Here is a 16,468-nt window from a genome sequence, read left to right on the forward strand (position 1 = left end):
GAAATTCTGGGAGATGTAGTTTTGTGAGACATTTAGCCAGCCAGGGCTGTTAAAGTGGCGTCATTTTGGATTATTTCTGGATGGTCCCTGCAGAAATAATAACCCAGACTGACGCCACTTGGACGCCCTTGGCTCAAATGCTATGGAACCTGAGGTGAGTTGAAGCTCATTTTGAACTGCGAGGGTGGGGGAGGGGGAAGAAGAGAAGCCCAACTGTAGCCAGAGCTGAGGAAGTCACGATCGAAAGTATTCTCGCGATACTTCCTCTAGCCCCGCTCACTCTTTATTGAAAAGAGAGGTCGAGGGGGGAGGGGCAGGGAAAGAGAGCAAGAGAGAGATGGGGCGTGGCTTAGGTCAGGTGACGAAAGTGAGGTAGCGAAAGTGAGCGAGAGAGGGCGGTGACGTCACCCGGTCACGTGAGGGCCCCTGATTGGCTTGCGTTGTTTTTTTTTCCCCCAGTTCCCCGTCGCGTGCCGTTGCTGCACGAAGAAGAAGGAGCTGCTGGTGGCTGTTGTTCTTCTTCTGCACTCGCTCCTGTCATGGCGGCTCGGGGGCTGCTCCTGGCGGCTGTCCTGCTGGGTGAGTAGGAGGAGAAGAAGGCCCTAGGCCTCCTCGCTCACCTGGGCGCCATTGCTTTCTCCCTCCCTCCCTCCACCCCCTCCCCTCTCTCAGAGCCCTCCCAGGCCTCTCTCTATTGTTGTTGTTGTGTGCCTCTAAATCCTTTCCCTCTCATGGGCTTTTTTTGTCTTTGCAGGTTTCTCTCCAGAGGCTGAGAGAATGTGACTCCCTCCCCCCCCCCGGGCTGCGTCCACACTGTAGAGATAATAACCCGGTTTGGCAGCGCTTTAACTCTTATTCTGGCTGAAGGCTGTGGAATTCTGGGAGTTGGAGTTTGTTTTGTGGATGAGACATTTCCAAGGTCCAAAACACACTTGCAGAAATAATAACCCTTTAACTGCCTGGCTCAGTGCTGTTAGGGAATCCTGGGAATTGTAGCTTATTGTGACTCTCTCAGACAGAGGAGGCTAAAGGTCTCACAGAACTACAGCTCCCAGAATTCCCTAGCATTTAGCCACAACAGACTCCCAACTCCCAGGATTCCATAGTCATGAGCCAGGCAAAGAGCTTAACCGAGTTATTTCTCTAGTGTGAATGCAGCACCAGTTGGGTTTCTAAGGCTCTATAACGAGGATTTGAACCCAGGCCTCTTAGAGCCATTGGCTCACTCCTGGGCTCCCTTGTTGTTGCCCTTGTGTGCCTCTGACTTTTATCATGGCAATATTTGTTCAGAAAGGGGCAGGGCAGGGCAGGGCGGGGGCTTCCCTTTGGAGGCTGTGAGAGTGTGACTCGGACACAAGGTGGTTTTTAATGGCCTCCACAGTTGTCATCGTCGTCCCAAGGCTCAACAACAACGACAACAGCACTTTGCTTGAGGCAGGATTTGAACCCGTTTCTCCGGAGTCTTAGTTCCAAAACACACCATAGAAATAATCCAGTTTGAGACCGCTTTAACTGCTCTGGCTCAGTGCTGTTACGGAATTCTGGGAAATGTAGTTTGTTGTGGCTCCAGAGAGAAGGCTCAATGTCTCACAAATACTACAGTTCCAAGAATTCTCTAGCATTGAGCCAGGGCAGTTAAAGCGGTCTCAGACTGGGTTATTATTTCTGCAGCGTGTTTTGGACCTCACTCCCAAGGTTGAAACTACTATGCCAGGCTGAGCCCAGCAGAGCAGAGAGGCCTCCCTCCTCCAGGCTTTCCTAAGGCCTTGGGTCCCCTTCCTTCCGCCATTATCTGGCCCAGTTCCCACTGAGGATGGAGCGCTGAGGGCAAGGCCCCCAGTTCCAGGTGGGAGTAGAGAGAGAGAGGCGGCTTCTTTCATGTGGCTCCTTGGAACAGGACTTTCTGCTCCCTGTCCACCCATTAGCATCAGAAAGTACATGCTGGAATGACATTAACTACTGCTACTACTACTACTTGTGTGCCTTCAAGTCCTTTCTGATTTGGGGCAATCCCATCATGAGGGTTTGTCTTGGCAGGTTACGGAGCTCTTTGACAGTGGATTACACTCCCTCAAATTGTGGTGGAGTCCCCTCCTTTGGAGGCTTTGAAACAGAGGCTGGATGGTCATCTGACAGGGGTGCTTTGATTGTGAGTTCCTGCATGGCAGAATGAGGTTGGACCGAATGGGCCCCCATAGGTGTCCCTTCCAACTCTGATTCTGGGTTTCTTCAGAGGGAGGTTTACCATTACCTCTGGGGCTGAGAGAGTGTGACTTGCCCAAGGTCACCCAGTGGGTTTACATGGCCCAGCCAGGATTCGAACCCTGGTCTCCAAAGTCATAGTCCAAGGCTTGAACCACTAGGCTACGATGTCTCTTTTTGAGTCAAAAACAGGTCTCCAAAATCCAAGTCTCAGCGCTCAAACCACTACACCTCCCTTGGCTCCCTTATTTAACCAGTGAGCTTTCTCGAAGCTCTCTTTATGGCACTTCACTGTGCCTTTCAAAGGAGAACACTTTGGCCCAAAACATACTTGCAGAAATAATCCATTTTGAGAACGCTTTAACTGCCCTGGCTCGGTGCTATTAGGGGATCTTGGGAATTATAGTTTTATTATGGCACCAGAGCTCTCTGATAGAGAAGGCTAAAGGTCTCCCAGAACTACAGCTCCCAGAATTCACTAGCACTGAGCCTGGGCAGTTAAAGCAGTCTCAAACTATTATTTCTGCAGTGTGTATTGAACCTTAGTTAAGTTTGTTGCAGCATGGAAGGCAAGGGGAGATCTAACATCACCTTTAAGACTAAACTGTTTCATATTTTAGCATGAACTTTCAGTCGGCTTCTTCGGATGCAGTAACAAAGAGTGCCTCTATACTGTAGAAATAATGCAGTGCTGAATGGTAGTTGAAATAATAGTTTCTCCGCCATCACAGTCCCTGAACCCTCTGATACATTTTTCTCCAAACCTTCCAGTAAATGTTTTCTCTGAAGGCAGAAGGAAATGACTAACTGCTTTCTCTTTTTGTTGTTCGAAGCCACTGTAGCATACTAGTTGTTGCTGTAGTTCCATTCCAGTCTTTGCCTGAAATGCACACCCAGGGTGTGGGTGGATTTGTAACCTTAAACCTTGAGGCCTAACTCTTGGCACTGCTTGCCAGTATCTTAAGATTGTTTCTGTGTAATTGTCCTCCTTCCAAGGTAACAGGCTTTTTGAATACTGCTCCCGGTATTCAGTTTCAGCTAGGAGCCTAGAAAACAACGCTTGCGAGTGTTCACCAGACAGAGACTTGCTACCTAGCTGTTCAAAAAGTGTGAGCAAGAGAACATACCTGCTTTCCTATGCTTGAAAACTTGCATGTTAACAATTTGGTTTAGTTTACAATGTTGTTTGTTCAAGCCATACAGTTATGGTAATAACAAATGCTAAAAATTTAAAGCAAGAAGCACCTGTACCACTGCTAGTAATGGAACACCATGTCCTTTTCTCATAGCAATGTTTAACATTACAAAAATGCCTATTTTCGTCTTAACTGTTGCAGGGAATTGGGGTATCATTTCATGATAAGTATTCTTTACATGAATTTCTGCAATAAGCTGTGGGACAGGGGATTTGGTTCCCCCCCCCCCCCATTAGTTCTTCCCTTGTAACTATGAATGTTGTGTGGATTATCAAGAAAGATCACAAGCACTTGTTTGGATAATATGTATGATTTACTCTCTGGTGAGCAACAATTTATCTTCCATATGCCATTATCCATCTGGTGTGTATGTGTGTGTGCACTCCTTCAAGTCACCTGTTGACTATGAATTTCATAGAGTTTTCTTAGGCAAGGAATAATCAATGTGGTTTTGCAAGTTCCTTCCTGTGAAATATAGCCTTCAGCACCTGGTATTCATTGGTGGTCACCCAACCACATACTAACCAGGATTGACCCTGCTTAACTTTCCAAGATCAGTGGGATCTAGTGCCTTTCATCTTGTTGTGTCATTTCAGTATGGGAATGTTTATCTAGCTGTTAAATGCCCAAAAAAATTGCAGGTGACTGCACAACTACTCTTTAAAAACAAGACTACTGCCTCTGCTTTTTCTGTAGTTTCCCGATATTGTATTCTCTCTCTCTCCCCAAATGTGTAGCACACATCTCCCTATATCTTTGAGTTAGCTTGTTTCGTTCAGAATCATTCCCACTTGATTGCAGAAACAAAATTCTGTAGGCATTCCCTATCTTCCTGTCATACATTTTGTGAAAAATGGAAGTGGTGGCTTGGAAGAACAGATGAATGAGCCTTGAATATAACATACCAGTAGTGATACAATTAGAGGTGAAATTCTTCTATTCTGAATGTGTCTTCCATATTCCCAGGGGAAAATAATTAATTTCAGTATCTTTGGCACTGGTTGGATAACACTGATGCTAAGAAAGTGTAATCTTAAACTAAATTGAGTAAGTCCTATTCTTAAGGCTTAAAGGTAAAAGTAGTCCCTTGACATGAATGTCTAGTTGTAACTGATTGTAGGGGGTGGTGCTCATCTGTTTCTAAGCCGAAGAGCCAGCGTTGTCCAAGGACTGCTCCTGGTGGTCATGTGGCCAGCATGACTGCACTGAATGCTGTTACCTTCCCACTGAGAAGTGGTACCTGTCTATCTACTTGCATTTGCATACTTTTGAACTACTAGGTTAGTAGAAGCTAGGACTAGTGACAGTAGCTCACCCCATCATGCAGCACTTGGGCCTCAAACTTCCAATCTTTTGATTATCAGAACTGGTGTTGTAACCACTGCATCCCTTAAGGCTTATTTTCCAGTAAAATATATATTAGTTTAGGTTGAAAGACATGCTGATTCCCTATCATTGTTTGTGAAAATGTATAAATTAAAAATAAGAGACGCTTCAATTATGTATGCCAGGATATAGAGTTCTAAAAAAAAATGGGCCAGCAGTTTTGAACTCAAGTCAGCTTTGCCTCATTCTGGCATGGTATGGATTTGTATGTGATTGCTAGTCTAGAGAGACAGTGTGGCATAGTGGTGGACCACGTTTCTGGAGAACAGGATTCAATTCCCAGCTTGGCCATGAAACCTGCTAGGTGACCCTAGGTAACTCTCAGCCTCAGAAGAAGGCAATGGCAAACCTCCTTAGAACAAATCTTGCCAAGAAAACACCATGATAGGTTTGTTGTAGAGTCACCATAAGTCGGGAACGAAGGTACACAACAACAAAGTCTACAACAGCTGTCTATATAGCTATACATGCTAGTCTGTAATAGCTATAATCTATTTCTTTCTGATTTAAAGCAGCACTTGACTAAATATATGTATTTTAAATTTTCTTCCAAAAGTGATTACTTTTTCCAAGGCAAAAGAGATCTTACAGTGTAATTAAAGTCAGCATTGCTTTTTTAGGCTGCAGTATTTGTTTCTCACACAAAGTAGGAGTATGTTAGCACTTGAAAGCATGACTGATGTTTCTTCAGGAGGGATTTGGATTACAACATTGTTTTACTGGCATTGAAACACAGAGATTAGCAAAATACAAGAACATACTTGTGACCAATGAGGCAACAAGTTTCCCTTCTTTACAATGGCCAAAGATTAGTTCTTCTGTTTGTTAGCTGTACTAATTATGTGTACTTAAACACTCACTAAGTACATAGATGTTAAAATCTGAACATTTTAAAGCATTCAGTTGAGATTGGCTATTCTGAGTAAGATATCATTTCTGCCTCAAAAAACCAACAACTTTATTTTAACCATAATACTATTTCAGCTGTCTCAAAATGCCAGATGTTGCCCAGGTAGGTGAGCAGGTGGGATTTTTATCATTTAAGAATAATAATACCATCTGCTTAGCAAACAGAAGCAACACAATAGTCATTCTAACCTTTATCAAATCAGGTATTCTCTGGAAGTCTCATTTGTCTCTGCACCGCTAAAATATTTTGCTAATGCCAGTTTAGTACCTGACCATTTTTAGCTGGAAAAAGTTCCAGGTTATCATTTCAGATGGAAGACATAAGTGTTGGGCTAGGACATGTGAGAGACCGGAATTCAAATTCCTACTCAACTATAGAAACCCGCATGGTGACCTTGGGCAAGTCACATCCTCTCAGCCTCAAGAGAAGGCAAGGGCAAACCCCCTCTGAACAAATTCTGTTAAGAAAACTGATAGGGTCACCTTAGGGTTGGCATAAGTCAGACATGACTTGAAGACAGAAATCAAAGTTTGCATTACCATGATATTTCAGTGTTCTTTATTAAATTTCCACAAGCTAGAAAGTCAAATTATCTGGATATTTTGATCACAATGGAATAACTGGCTTGCAACTTCCAAGTCTCTTCTCAAATACTAGTATGTAACTGGTTAGACAAAGTAGGCCATTGCATGAGATTTATACAACCATAGACTTCAGGTAGGATGTAACCAATGTTCTGTGACCATGCAACAAAATATTAATCGTTAAAAAGTAATTTGTAATCTTTATCTTGCTGTAGTGCCTTATTCTGAGCTACAATATGTAGTGGCCAGATACTAGGCTGTCTGCTTTGGAGCATTAAGGTTGGTGTTTAATTTGATGATTTAGGGTTGTTGAGTCTTGTAGGTAAGTGGCATCCTCATTAGTCTTACAGTGCAGAATATGACACGGTAGAAAACTACCAATCTTACATATTAACACAAATGCAAGAGGTTTTATTTATGACTGTTTGCTGCAGTGCAGGTTGACTAGATTTGGTTGTTAAGAAATCCTTACCCACATGTTCAGTTTGTTGCAGCAAACTGCAAGGCTGTTCAAATCTGCTGAACTCTAGGCATTTGGGAACAAACAAAGATAAGCAAGGAAAGCAAAAGGGTGATAGTTACTTCAGTTCTGTTCCTGCCCCTGTGGTAGACTGGCTTCCTTATTGAAGCAAAGTTTGCCTAATGCAGGACCATTTCTTCCCCAGTAAACTGATGAGGGCTCTTAATTAAGTTCTTGAAAATTATATTTGGAGGAAACTGCCTTAAATCTGAACTTTTTGCAACTCTCCCAAACACTTGTTAACATATAGGTCAGGATCTTGCTAGTAGCACTATTGGCTCTCAAGGTTTTTGCATGTATATTACACAGAGATTGCGACCAGTCAGTGTCATTAATCTTTGGCCTGTAGACACTAATTTGCAACACACCTCATGAAGAATGTTGCTAGTCAAATAAAAAGCATTGAAAAGTTTCTGACTACGTTTCTTTGCCTGGAATTGCTGAATGGTCACAAAGAAAGATGATGTTAGAGTGTAAATGCCGAATTTAGTACCATTCTACTTGCTCACTTCACATGAAACTTATAGATGATTTTACATCGAAGTTTGTGATTTGTTTGTCTGTAGAGTAGAACCATCATATTCAGGAAGAGCTGCCTCTGGTCAAAGAGCTGAGCCAGCATGAAATTTGGGCTGGAGTAGCTATTTGGCAGGAAGTTGTATTTACATTGTCTTAACTGGAGCTCTTAGTCATGAACTTTTCAGTTCTGAGGCTTATGACTGAATTTATGACATTCTCTTGACCTAGCTGGAAAGTGCAATTTTATTTATTTATTTATTTTATTGGATTTATATCCCACCTTTCTCCCAAAATGGGATTCAAGGCAGCTTACAATAATTTGAAAAGGATAAAACTAAAACATAAATTACAAAAATTAAAAAAATGCTCATATTAAAACATAAGTTAAAAACACAACACAGTTAAAACCATTTAAACAGTAAAAGTTAAAAGAGCACATCACACTGTTTAGGCAGACATTAAAAATCTGCCTAAATAAAAATTGAAGACATTCATGCCAGCTTAAAGAGAGCAGGGAGGGGGCCAACCTGATCTCCCACACAAGGGAGTTCCACTGTCTGGGAGCAGCCACAGAGAAGGCTCTCTCCTGATTCCTTAGCAACTGCCCCTGAGAAGGTGGTGGGAGTGAGAGAAAGCCTTCCCTGCTGATCTTAACACTTGAGTTGGCTTGAATAGGGAGATACAAACCCTCAGATAGTTTGGACCCAAACCATTTAGTGCTTTAAAGCTCAAAACCAGTACCTTCAATTCTGCCCAGAAGTAGACTGGTGCAGCTGTTTCAGCAAGGGGGTTATATAATCTCTGTAGCCAGCCCCAGTCAACAGCCTGGCTGCAGCATTTTGAATACGGTTAACTTTCCAAAGTTTACAAGAGCAGCCTCACATAGAGTGCATTAGAATATCAGAATCATAGAAGGGACTGCAAGGGCCCTCCAGTCCAAGCCCATTCTGCCATGCAGGAATGCACAATCAAGCATCCCCAAAAGATGGCCATCCAGCCTCTCTGAAAACCTCCAAAGGAGACTCCACCACTCTAAGGGAGTGTGTTCCACTGTCATAGAATCATAGAGTTGGAAGAGACCACAAGGGCCATCCAGTCCAACCCCCTGCCATGCAGGAAATCCAAATCAAAGCATCCCCGACAGATGGCCATCCACCCTCCGTTTGAAGACCTCCAAGGAGGGAGACTCCACTACACTCCGAGGGAGTGTGTTCCACTGTCGAACAGCCCTTACTGTCAGGAAGTTCCTCCTAATGTTGAGGTGGAATCTCTTTTCCTGCAGCTTGCATCCGTTGCTCCGGGTCCTAGTCTCTGGAGCAGCAGAAAACAAGCTGGCTCCCTCCTCAATATGACATCCCTTCAAATATTTAAACAGAGCTATCATATCACCCCTTAACCTTCTTTTCTCCAGGTTAAACATCCCCAGCTCCCTAAGTTGTTCCTTGTAGGGCATGGTTTCCAGACCTTTCACCATTTTAGTCGCCCTCCTTTGGACACGCTCCAGTTTCTCAATGTCCTTTTTGAATTGTGGCGCCCAGAACTGGACACAATATTCCAGGTGGGGCCTGACCAGAGCAGAATACAGTGGCACTATTACTTCCCTTGATCTAGACACTATACTTCTATTGATGCAGCCTAAAATCGCATTGGCCCTGTTAGCTGCTGCATCGCACAGTTGACTCATGTTCAACTTGTGGTCTACTTGGACTCCTAGATCCCTTTCACATGTTGTTTCATTCAGCTAGTTGTCCCCCATCCTATATCTGTGCATTTCATTTTTTCGCCCTAAGTGCAGTACCTTACATTTCTCCCTGTTGAAGTTCATTTTGTTAGTTGTGGCCCAGCTTTCTAGTCTGTTCAGGTCATTTTGAATTTTGATCCTGTCCTCTGGAGTATTAGCTATTCCTCCTAATTTGGTGTCATCTGCAAATTTGATAAGTATTCCCCCAATTTTTTCCTCCAAGTCATTGATAAAGATGTTGAACAGTACTGGGCCCAGGACAGAGCCCTGTGGGACCCCACTGGTCACTTCTCTCCAGGATGAAAAGGTGCCATTGTTGAGCATCCTTTGGGTTCGTCCGGTCAACCAGTTACAAATCCACTTAACAGTTGCCTTGTCTAGCTCACATTTTACAAGCTTGTTTGCAAGAATGTCATGGGGAACCCTGTCAAAGGCCTTACTGAAATCAAGATATACTATATCCACAGCATTCCCTTCATCTACCAAGCTAGTAATTTTATCAAAGAAAGAGATCAGATTTGTCTGGCATGACTTGTTTCTCTGAAACCCATGTTGACTTTTTGTGATTATGGCATTGCCTTCTAGATGTTCACAGACTCTCTGTTTAATTATCTGTTCTAGAATCTTTCCTGGTATAGATGTCAGACTAACTGGCCGATAATTGTTTGGATCCTCTTTCTTCCCCTTTTTGAAGATGGGGACAACGTTTGCCCTCCTCCAGTCTGCTGCCACTTCTCATGTTCTCCAGGAGTTTTCAAAGATGATTGCCAATGGCTCCGATATTACATTTGCCAGTTCTTTTAGTACCCTTGGATGTAGTTCATCTGGTCCTGGAGACTTAAATTCATTTAGATTAACAAGGTAGTCCTCTACTATCTCTTTACTTATTTTGTGCTGAAATTCCCCTATTCTGTCCTCTGCTCCTTTATCCTCAAGTTGAGCACCCTTTGCCTTTTCTGAGAAGACTGAGGCAAAGAAAGTGTTGAGTAATTCTGCCTTTTCTCTGTATTCTGTTAGCATTTTGCCATCTTCTCCACGCAGTGGTCCTACCGTTTCCTTCTTCTTCCTTTTGCTGCGGACATATCCAAAAAAGCCCTTTTTGTTGTTCTTAACCTCTCTAGCAGGCCTGAGTTCATTCTGTGCTTTAGCTTTTCTGACCTTATCTCTACACTTGCTAGCTATTTGTTTGAATTCATCTTTGGTGATTTCCCCATTTTTCCATTTCTTATACATGTTTCGTTTAAAATTTAGCTGAGCTGAAAGTTCCTTTGTCATCCATCCTGGTTTCTTGAGACACCTCCCGTTTTTTTTTCTCACTGGAACTGTTTTAATTTGTGTCTTCAGTATCTCCCTTTTGAGAAACTCCCATCCATCTTGAATTCCCTTCTCTTTTAGTATTCCTGACCATGGGATCACCTCCAGTATTTCTCTAAGTTTACTGAAATCCGCTCTCCTGAAGTCTAGAATGCGTGTCTGACTATGCCTGGCTTCTCCTTTCCACTGTATAACAAACTCCAGGAGAACATGGTCACTTCCACCTACGGATCCCACCACTTGCACCCCATTAACCAAATCATCCTTGTTGGCTAGGATCAGATCTAAAATAGCTGACCCCCTTGTTGCCTCTTGCACCTTTTGGACAATGAAATTGTCTTTGAGGCAAATGAGGAATTTACTAGACCTTGAGGATTTGGCTGAGTTTGACTTCCAACAAATATCAGGGTAGTTGAAGTCACCCATCACTACTACATCTTTCCTTTCTGAGTATGTGGTCATCTGTTCTACAAAGGCATCATCCAATTCCTCAGTCTGACTTGGGGGTCTGTAGTAGACTCCCACCATAACATCCTTGTTGTTTCCCTCCCCTTTAATTTTTATCCAGATGCTCTCCAAGCAGCTCTTACTGTCAGGAAGTTCTTCAAAATGTTTAGGTGGAATCTCTTTTCTTGTACAGTGCGCCTGTGTCATACATGGGTGCGTCATTTGCAGCTTCCAGCATATACTGGAAGCTGCGCCGAAAATAAGCCTTGCACGCCCCAGAAGAAGTAATGGGGCGCACTATTGTGGTGCACATGGCGGGCATGAGCCCCATTCCTTCCAGTGTGGCTCAAGCTTATGTGTTTTTTCTTTTACATGGGTGTGTGTGTGTGTCCGGAACAGATCCCCTGCGTAAGAGAAGGGCCGGCTGTAGTTTGAATCCATTACTCTGGATCCTAGTCTCCGGAACTGCAAAAAACAAGGCTGCTCCATCCTCCATATGACACCCCTTACAGGGATGTAATCAGGGCTTGTGTCACCATAGGGAGATATTACTTTTCAAGGAGCAGGAACAGCTGGCACATTAGTTTTGACTGGCCACAGCTGTAACCTGGACATCCAGTCTCAGGTCCGAATCCAGGAGCACACTCAAGTGGTGAACCTGATTTCAGGGGGCGGGGGGGAATGTAACTAGATCTGCCTTCTGACTGACCACAGGAGCACGTCTGTCTTGTCTGGATTAAGATTCAGTTTGTTCACCCTCATCCAGTCCATTACTGAAAGCAGACACTGGTGTAGTACCAAAACAGCTTCCTTAAAGATGGAAAGGTGAGGTAGAAGTGGGTCATCTGCATACTGATTACACTGAATCCTAAAAGTCTGGATGACCTCTCCCATCGGTGTCATGTAGATATTAAACATCATGGGGGACAGAATCAAGCCCTGAGGAAACACACAGAGTACTGCCAGGGTTTGGAACAGGCATCCCCTAGCACTGCTTTCTGCATCTGCCCCCCCTCCCCAAGAAGGACTGGAGACACTGTAAAACAGTGCCCCCAAATGCCATCCTAGAGAGGCGACCCAGAAGGATACTGTGATTGATGGTACTGTGACCCACTGAGAGGTCCAGCAAAACCAACAGTGATATACTCTCCCTATGCACAGCATACACTCCTCCTATGTGGTTCCTTCTTTCAGATAGTTTGGACCAAGGTGACCAAAGCTGTTGCTGTCCTATAGCCAGGCCTGAAACCACACTTGAAATGGATCTGTTAGGTGCTTTTCCATTTAAGTTTCAGTACTAGAAACACATTACCTTGAAAGTAATACAGTGGGCTGTGTGTTATATGCAGGGCGTTGTGCACAGACTAGCATCTTAGTCTCCTGCTTTTCTTTCTGCTAGCAGTAGTTAAACATTTGACCCTATATGACAAGCAGTTTTGGATAGATTCTACAGATTAAGAGGACTTAAATTGCCTTGTTCTCTGCACACTGTGTTTGGGCCTATGTAGGCTGAACGTATGAAGTGTTTTAAATGGGATAGTAGCTTTTGTTCATATTTCCAGACCATCCTGTCGTTTTACTATAAATGTCAATTTTGTCCGGTTTTCAAGAAAAATGCCCTATTACATTGCGAAAATGGTTTAAAGATTCTTGTTTGAAATTGTGGTTGTCAAGAAACAACAACAATACAGATTTGTGTCATGGAATGTGAGAAATTTTATGATAAGTTGTTGAAAGACCAACATTTGCTGTGTAAGAATAATTGTTAGCTCAATACATTCATGTAATAAACCTTTGTTAGCTCATTGTGTTCATGTAATAAAACTTTTGTTATCAGTTTATTTTTCATGAATACAGAATATTAATTACATAACCCAGCCCTGTTTTTGCCATCCCAATGTCCTGCTTTTGTCTCAAGGAAATATGGTCAGCCTGGGCCTATGGCTCTCAGTAAGACAGGTGTGAATGACTTCTGTTTTGTTATATCCTGTGGTGGACATTCTTCCTGATGAACCGTTCTAGCTTTGCTTTGTCTAGGGCTGATCGTTTCAAACCACTGAATCCTCACTGGGGAAAAAACTTAGTTATAGTGCCTATCTGAAACAGATAAAGCAACCTAACATGATCTTCATAGAATAAATATTAGAAAACATGCCTTTAAGAAAATGTTGCAGAACTCACTGCGTTGGTATAATTAAGTGCTTTTAAACTATTCTTGCCAACGGATGTACAATGTGTGCACAACAACGTTGGTGTGGCTGCATGCACACGCCGCCATTGACAATAATGGGGTTTGAGGACCCACACTTTTTGCTATCTGCAGGGGGGTTCAAAACAGAACCTCCTGTGGATATGGAGGGCCAACTGTATGATACAATAGAAATCACTGAAACCTTGTGGGCTGAGTCTCATGATTGGAATATAGTAATAGAGAAGTATAGGCTTTGTGGTGAGCCACTAGGCAGACTTGATTCCCAACCGCCAATCCTGGTTAAGGCTGACTGTAGGGGAATGGCTACTGTGGGAGAAGTGGCTATGCAGGGGAGGAGTCAGTCTATCAGTCAGAGTGATGCAGTCGGTGAAGTGACAGTCAGACTCAGGGAGAGTGAGAGGAAGAGAGATAAGGTTTAGCTGAGGTTTCAGTGCAGAGTCCCTTGGCAGAATTCAGAATTCCATTAAAGGATTAAGAGTTACTAAACAGAAGAGAATAGTTTAGAAGCAGAAGGGAACGGTTTAGTTTAGAAGAGTTAAGAATGAAAAGAAACTGAATAGAGAAGTACTTTCAGTTGATGATTTATTTTCACTAATGTAACATACTATCTATGAAACTATTAAATGAGCTACATTCTTACTGCATGCTTGTAAAGTTGAGTTTGTTTGTTTCAAGACAAGCTTCTGACTGCATGAATTCATAGCAATAAAAGCACTGAAAACATGCTGCCAAACAGATTTAACAATTCATAATAGAAGGACACTGGGGACCCTAACCCTTAAACATTTAGGGAAGGTGTTTTAAAGGTAGATGTTGGGCTGGTGCCATTCACAAGGAGTTTTTGGATGTTTCTGAGGTAAGGAGGTTGTCTCGAAGCACTGACAGGAAGATCTCATGACAGCCTGTGTCAAAGAAATGAAACACGAAGGGAGGAGGAGTAGCATTATATGTCAAGGATGTTTACCCCTGTGAAGAGATCCATGAATTAAATCCTCGAAGCCAGGTTGAGAGTATCTGAGTAAAAATTAATGGGGATAAACAACAGGGATATAATTGTGGGGGTCTACTACAGATTCCCAAGCCAGATTGAGGAGTTGGATGATGCCTTCTGGAAACAGATAACCACATGTTCAGAAAGGAGAGATTTAGTAGTAATGGGAGATTTCAGTTATCCTGATATGTGTTGGCATTCACTCTCTGTCAGGAATATAATGTCCAGCAAATTCCTCACTTGCCTTTCAGGCAAATTTATTGACCAGAAAGTAGAAGAGGCAACAAGATTTTAAACCTGATCCTAACCAACAGTGACGACCTGGTTAATGGGGTGGAAGTGGCAGGATCCTCAGATGGGATTGACGTTGTTCTGGAGTTTATTATACAGCGGAAGGGAAAAGCCAAAGGGAAGTCAGACATGCATTCTAGACTTTAATAAAGCTGATTTCAGTAAACTTAGGGGTTGTTCTCACTAGGTGAAACCCCGCGTTCTGAATCGAATCCAAGGAGTGGCGTTCCTATTAGGATCCGATTTAAACCTAGAACGGTTCTAGAGCAACCCGCAATCGTCTCCACTACAAATCGAATTGTAGAGCGGAATAAAATTTTGATTCGAGTTTTCCTCATTTAACGCGTGTTAAAAAAACACTAGGGTCTGACCTACGTTTTTCCATTGATTCGATTTAGGAACCGGAGCATTTAAATAGGAACGACAGCCTTTGAAATTGCGTTAGATGAATGGGAGGAGCGGAGTGCGATGGGGCTGTCCTTGGGGGAGTTGCCCTTTCTGTCCCCATCCGTCTGGCTGTCGCCATTTTTGCTTCCCTCACCCCTTTGTCCACTGTGGTCTTTCAATAAGAGATAAGGATTATTTTTATTTTTTATTTTAATGGTTTACAGGCGCTTAATCTCTTCAGCGCTTTAAGCGCCTGAAGTCCCGGCTGCTCAAGCGCCTGCATCTGCCAAAGGAGTACAAGGCTTCCCCCGGTGGATTGCAACCTCCCCTCTGTGTGGGGAGAGCCCATTTCTAACGGAGGAGAGGCAGGAAGGGAAGGCTCCTCTCAAAGAGGCATTCCCTGCCCGCTTGGGCACTGATCTCGCCCAGGCAGGGAAGGGAAGGCTCCTCGCGAGGAGGCATCTGATCTCGCCCAGGCAGGGAAGGGAAGCCTCCTCGCGAGGAGGCATCTGATCTCGCCCAGGCAGGGAAGGGAAAGCTCCTCGCGAGGAGGCATCTGATCTCGCCCAGGCAGGGAAGGGAAGGCTCCTCGTGAGGAGGCATCTGATCTCGCCCAGGCAGGGAAGGGAAGCCTCCTCGCGAGGAGGCATCTGATCTCGCCCAGGCAGGGAAGGGAAAGCTCCTCGCGAGGAGGCATCTGATCTCACCCAGGCAGGGAAGGGAAAGCTCCTCGCGAGGAGGCATCTGATCTCGCCCAGGCAGGGAAGGGAAGGCTCCTCGCGAGGAGGCATCTGATCTCGCCCAGGCAGGGAAGGGAAGCCTCCTCGCGAGGAGGCATCTGATCTCGCCCAGGCAGGGAAGGGAAGCCTCCTCGCGAGGAGGCATCTGATCTCACCCAGGCAGGGAAGGGAAGGCTCCTCGCGAGGAGGCATCTGATCTCGCCCAGGCAGGGAAGGGAAGGCTCCTCGCGAGGAGGCATCTGATCTCGCCCAGGCAGGGAAGGGAAGCCTCCTCGCGAGGAGGCATCTGATCTCGCCCAGGCAGGGAAGGGAAGCCTCCTCGCGAGGAGGCATCTGATCTCACCCAGGCAGGGAAGGGAAGGCTCCTCGCGAGGAGGCATCTGATCTCGCCCAGGCAGGGAAGGGAAGCCTCCTCGCGAGGAGGCATCTGATCTCGCCCAGGCAGGGAAGGGAAGCCTCCTCGCGAGGAGGCATCTGATCTCGCCCAGGCAGGGAAGGGAAAGCTCCTCGCGAGGAGGCATCTGATCTCGCCCAGGCAAGGAAGGGCTCTGATCAATGGGGGGGGGGGGATAGAGCCTTTCTCCCTCCATTTCTCAAATGGAATCTGCCTTCTCCTCCAACCCTGGAAAGAGAATCTTTGGGAAGAGTGCTCCCTCCCTGCTTTTCCAGCAGCCTCCTTCATTGATCTCTGTGCTCTCTGAAGGGATTCTCCCTGGCTGTCTTGGGAGACAGGATGCTGCCCTCCAAAACCTATCCCATAGTTCCTCTGGAAAGAGCTTCGCTTTTTGCCAGAAGCCTCTCCCATTGATCTCTGTGCTCTCTGAAGGGATTCTCCCTGGCTGTCTTGGGAGACAGGATGCTGCCCTCCAAAACCTATCCCATAGTTCCTCTGGAAAGAGCTTCGCTTTTTGCCAGAAGCCTCCTTCATTGATCTCTGTGCTCTCTGAAGGGATTCTCCCTGGCTGTCTTGGGAGACAGGATGCTGCCCTCCAAAACCTATCCCATAGTTCCGCTGGAAAGAGCTTCGC

General features: G+C 44.7%; 1 protein-coding gene across 1 annotated transcript in view; it reads left to right on the forward strand.

The window, feature by feature from the left end:
• The first annotated feature begins 459 nt into the window (after nucleotides 1–459).
• The window catches only part of LAMP1 (lysosome associated membrane protein 1), a 30,080-nt gene continuing 14,071 nt past the window's right edge, over nucleotides 460–16,468 (forward strand). Inside the window, exon 1 of the mRNA XM_089511312.1 lies at nucleotides 460–579. Within this exon, the coding sequence (XP_089367438.1) occupies nucleotides 540–579 (40 nt within the window). The 5' untranslated portion in view covers nucleotides 460–539. The remainder of the gene's footprint in view (nucleotides 580–16,468) is intronic.

Source organism: Sceloporus occidentalis, unplaced genomic scaffold (assembly GCF_023333645.1).
Source record: "Sceloporus occidentalis isolate IW3139 unplaced genomic scaffold, rSceOcc1.0.p SCAF_2, whole genome shotgun sequence".
Classification (NCBI taxonomy): Eukaryota; Metazoa; Chordata; class Lepidosauria; order Squamata; family Phrynosomatidae; genus Sceloporus; species Sceloporus occidentalis.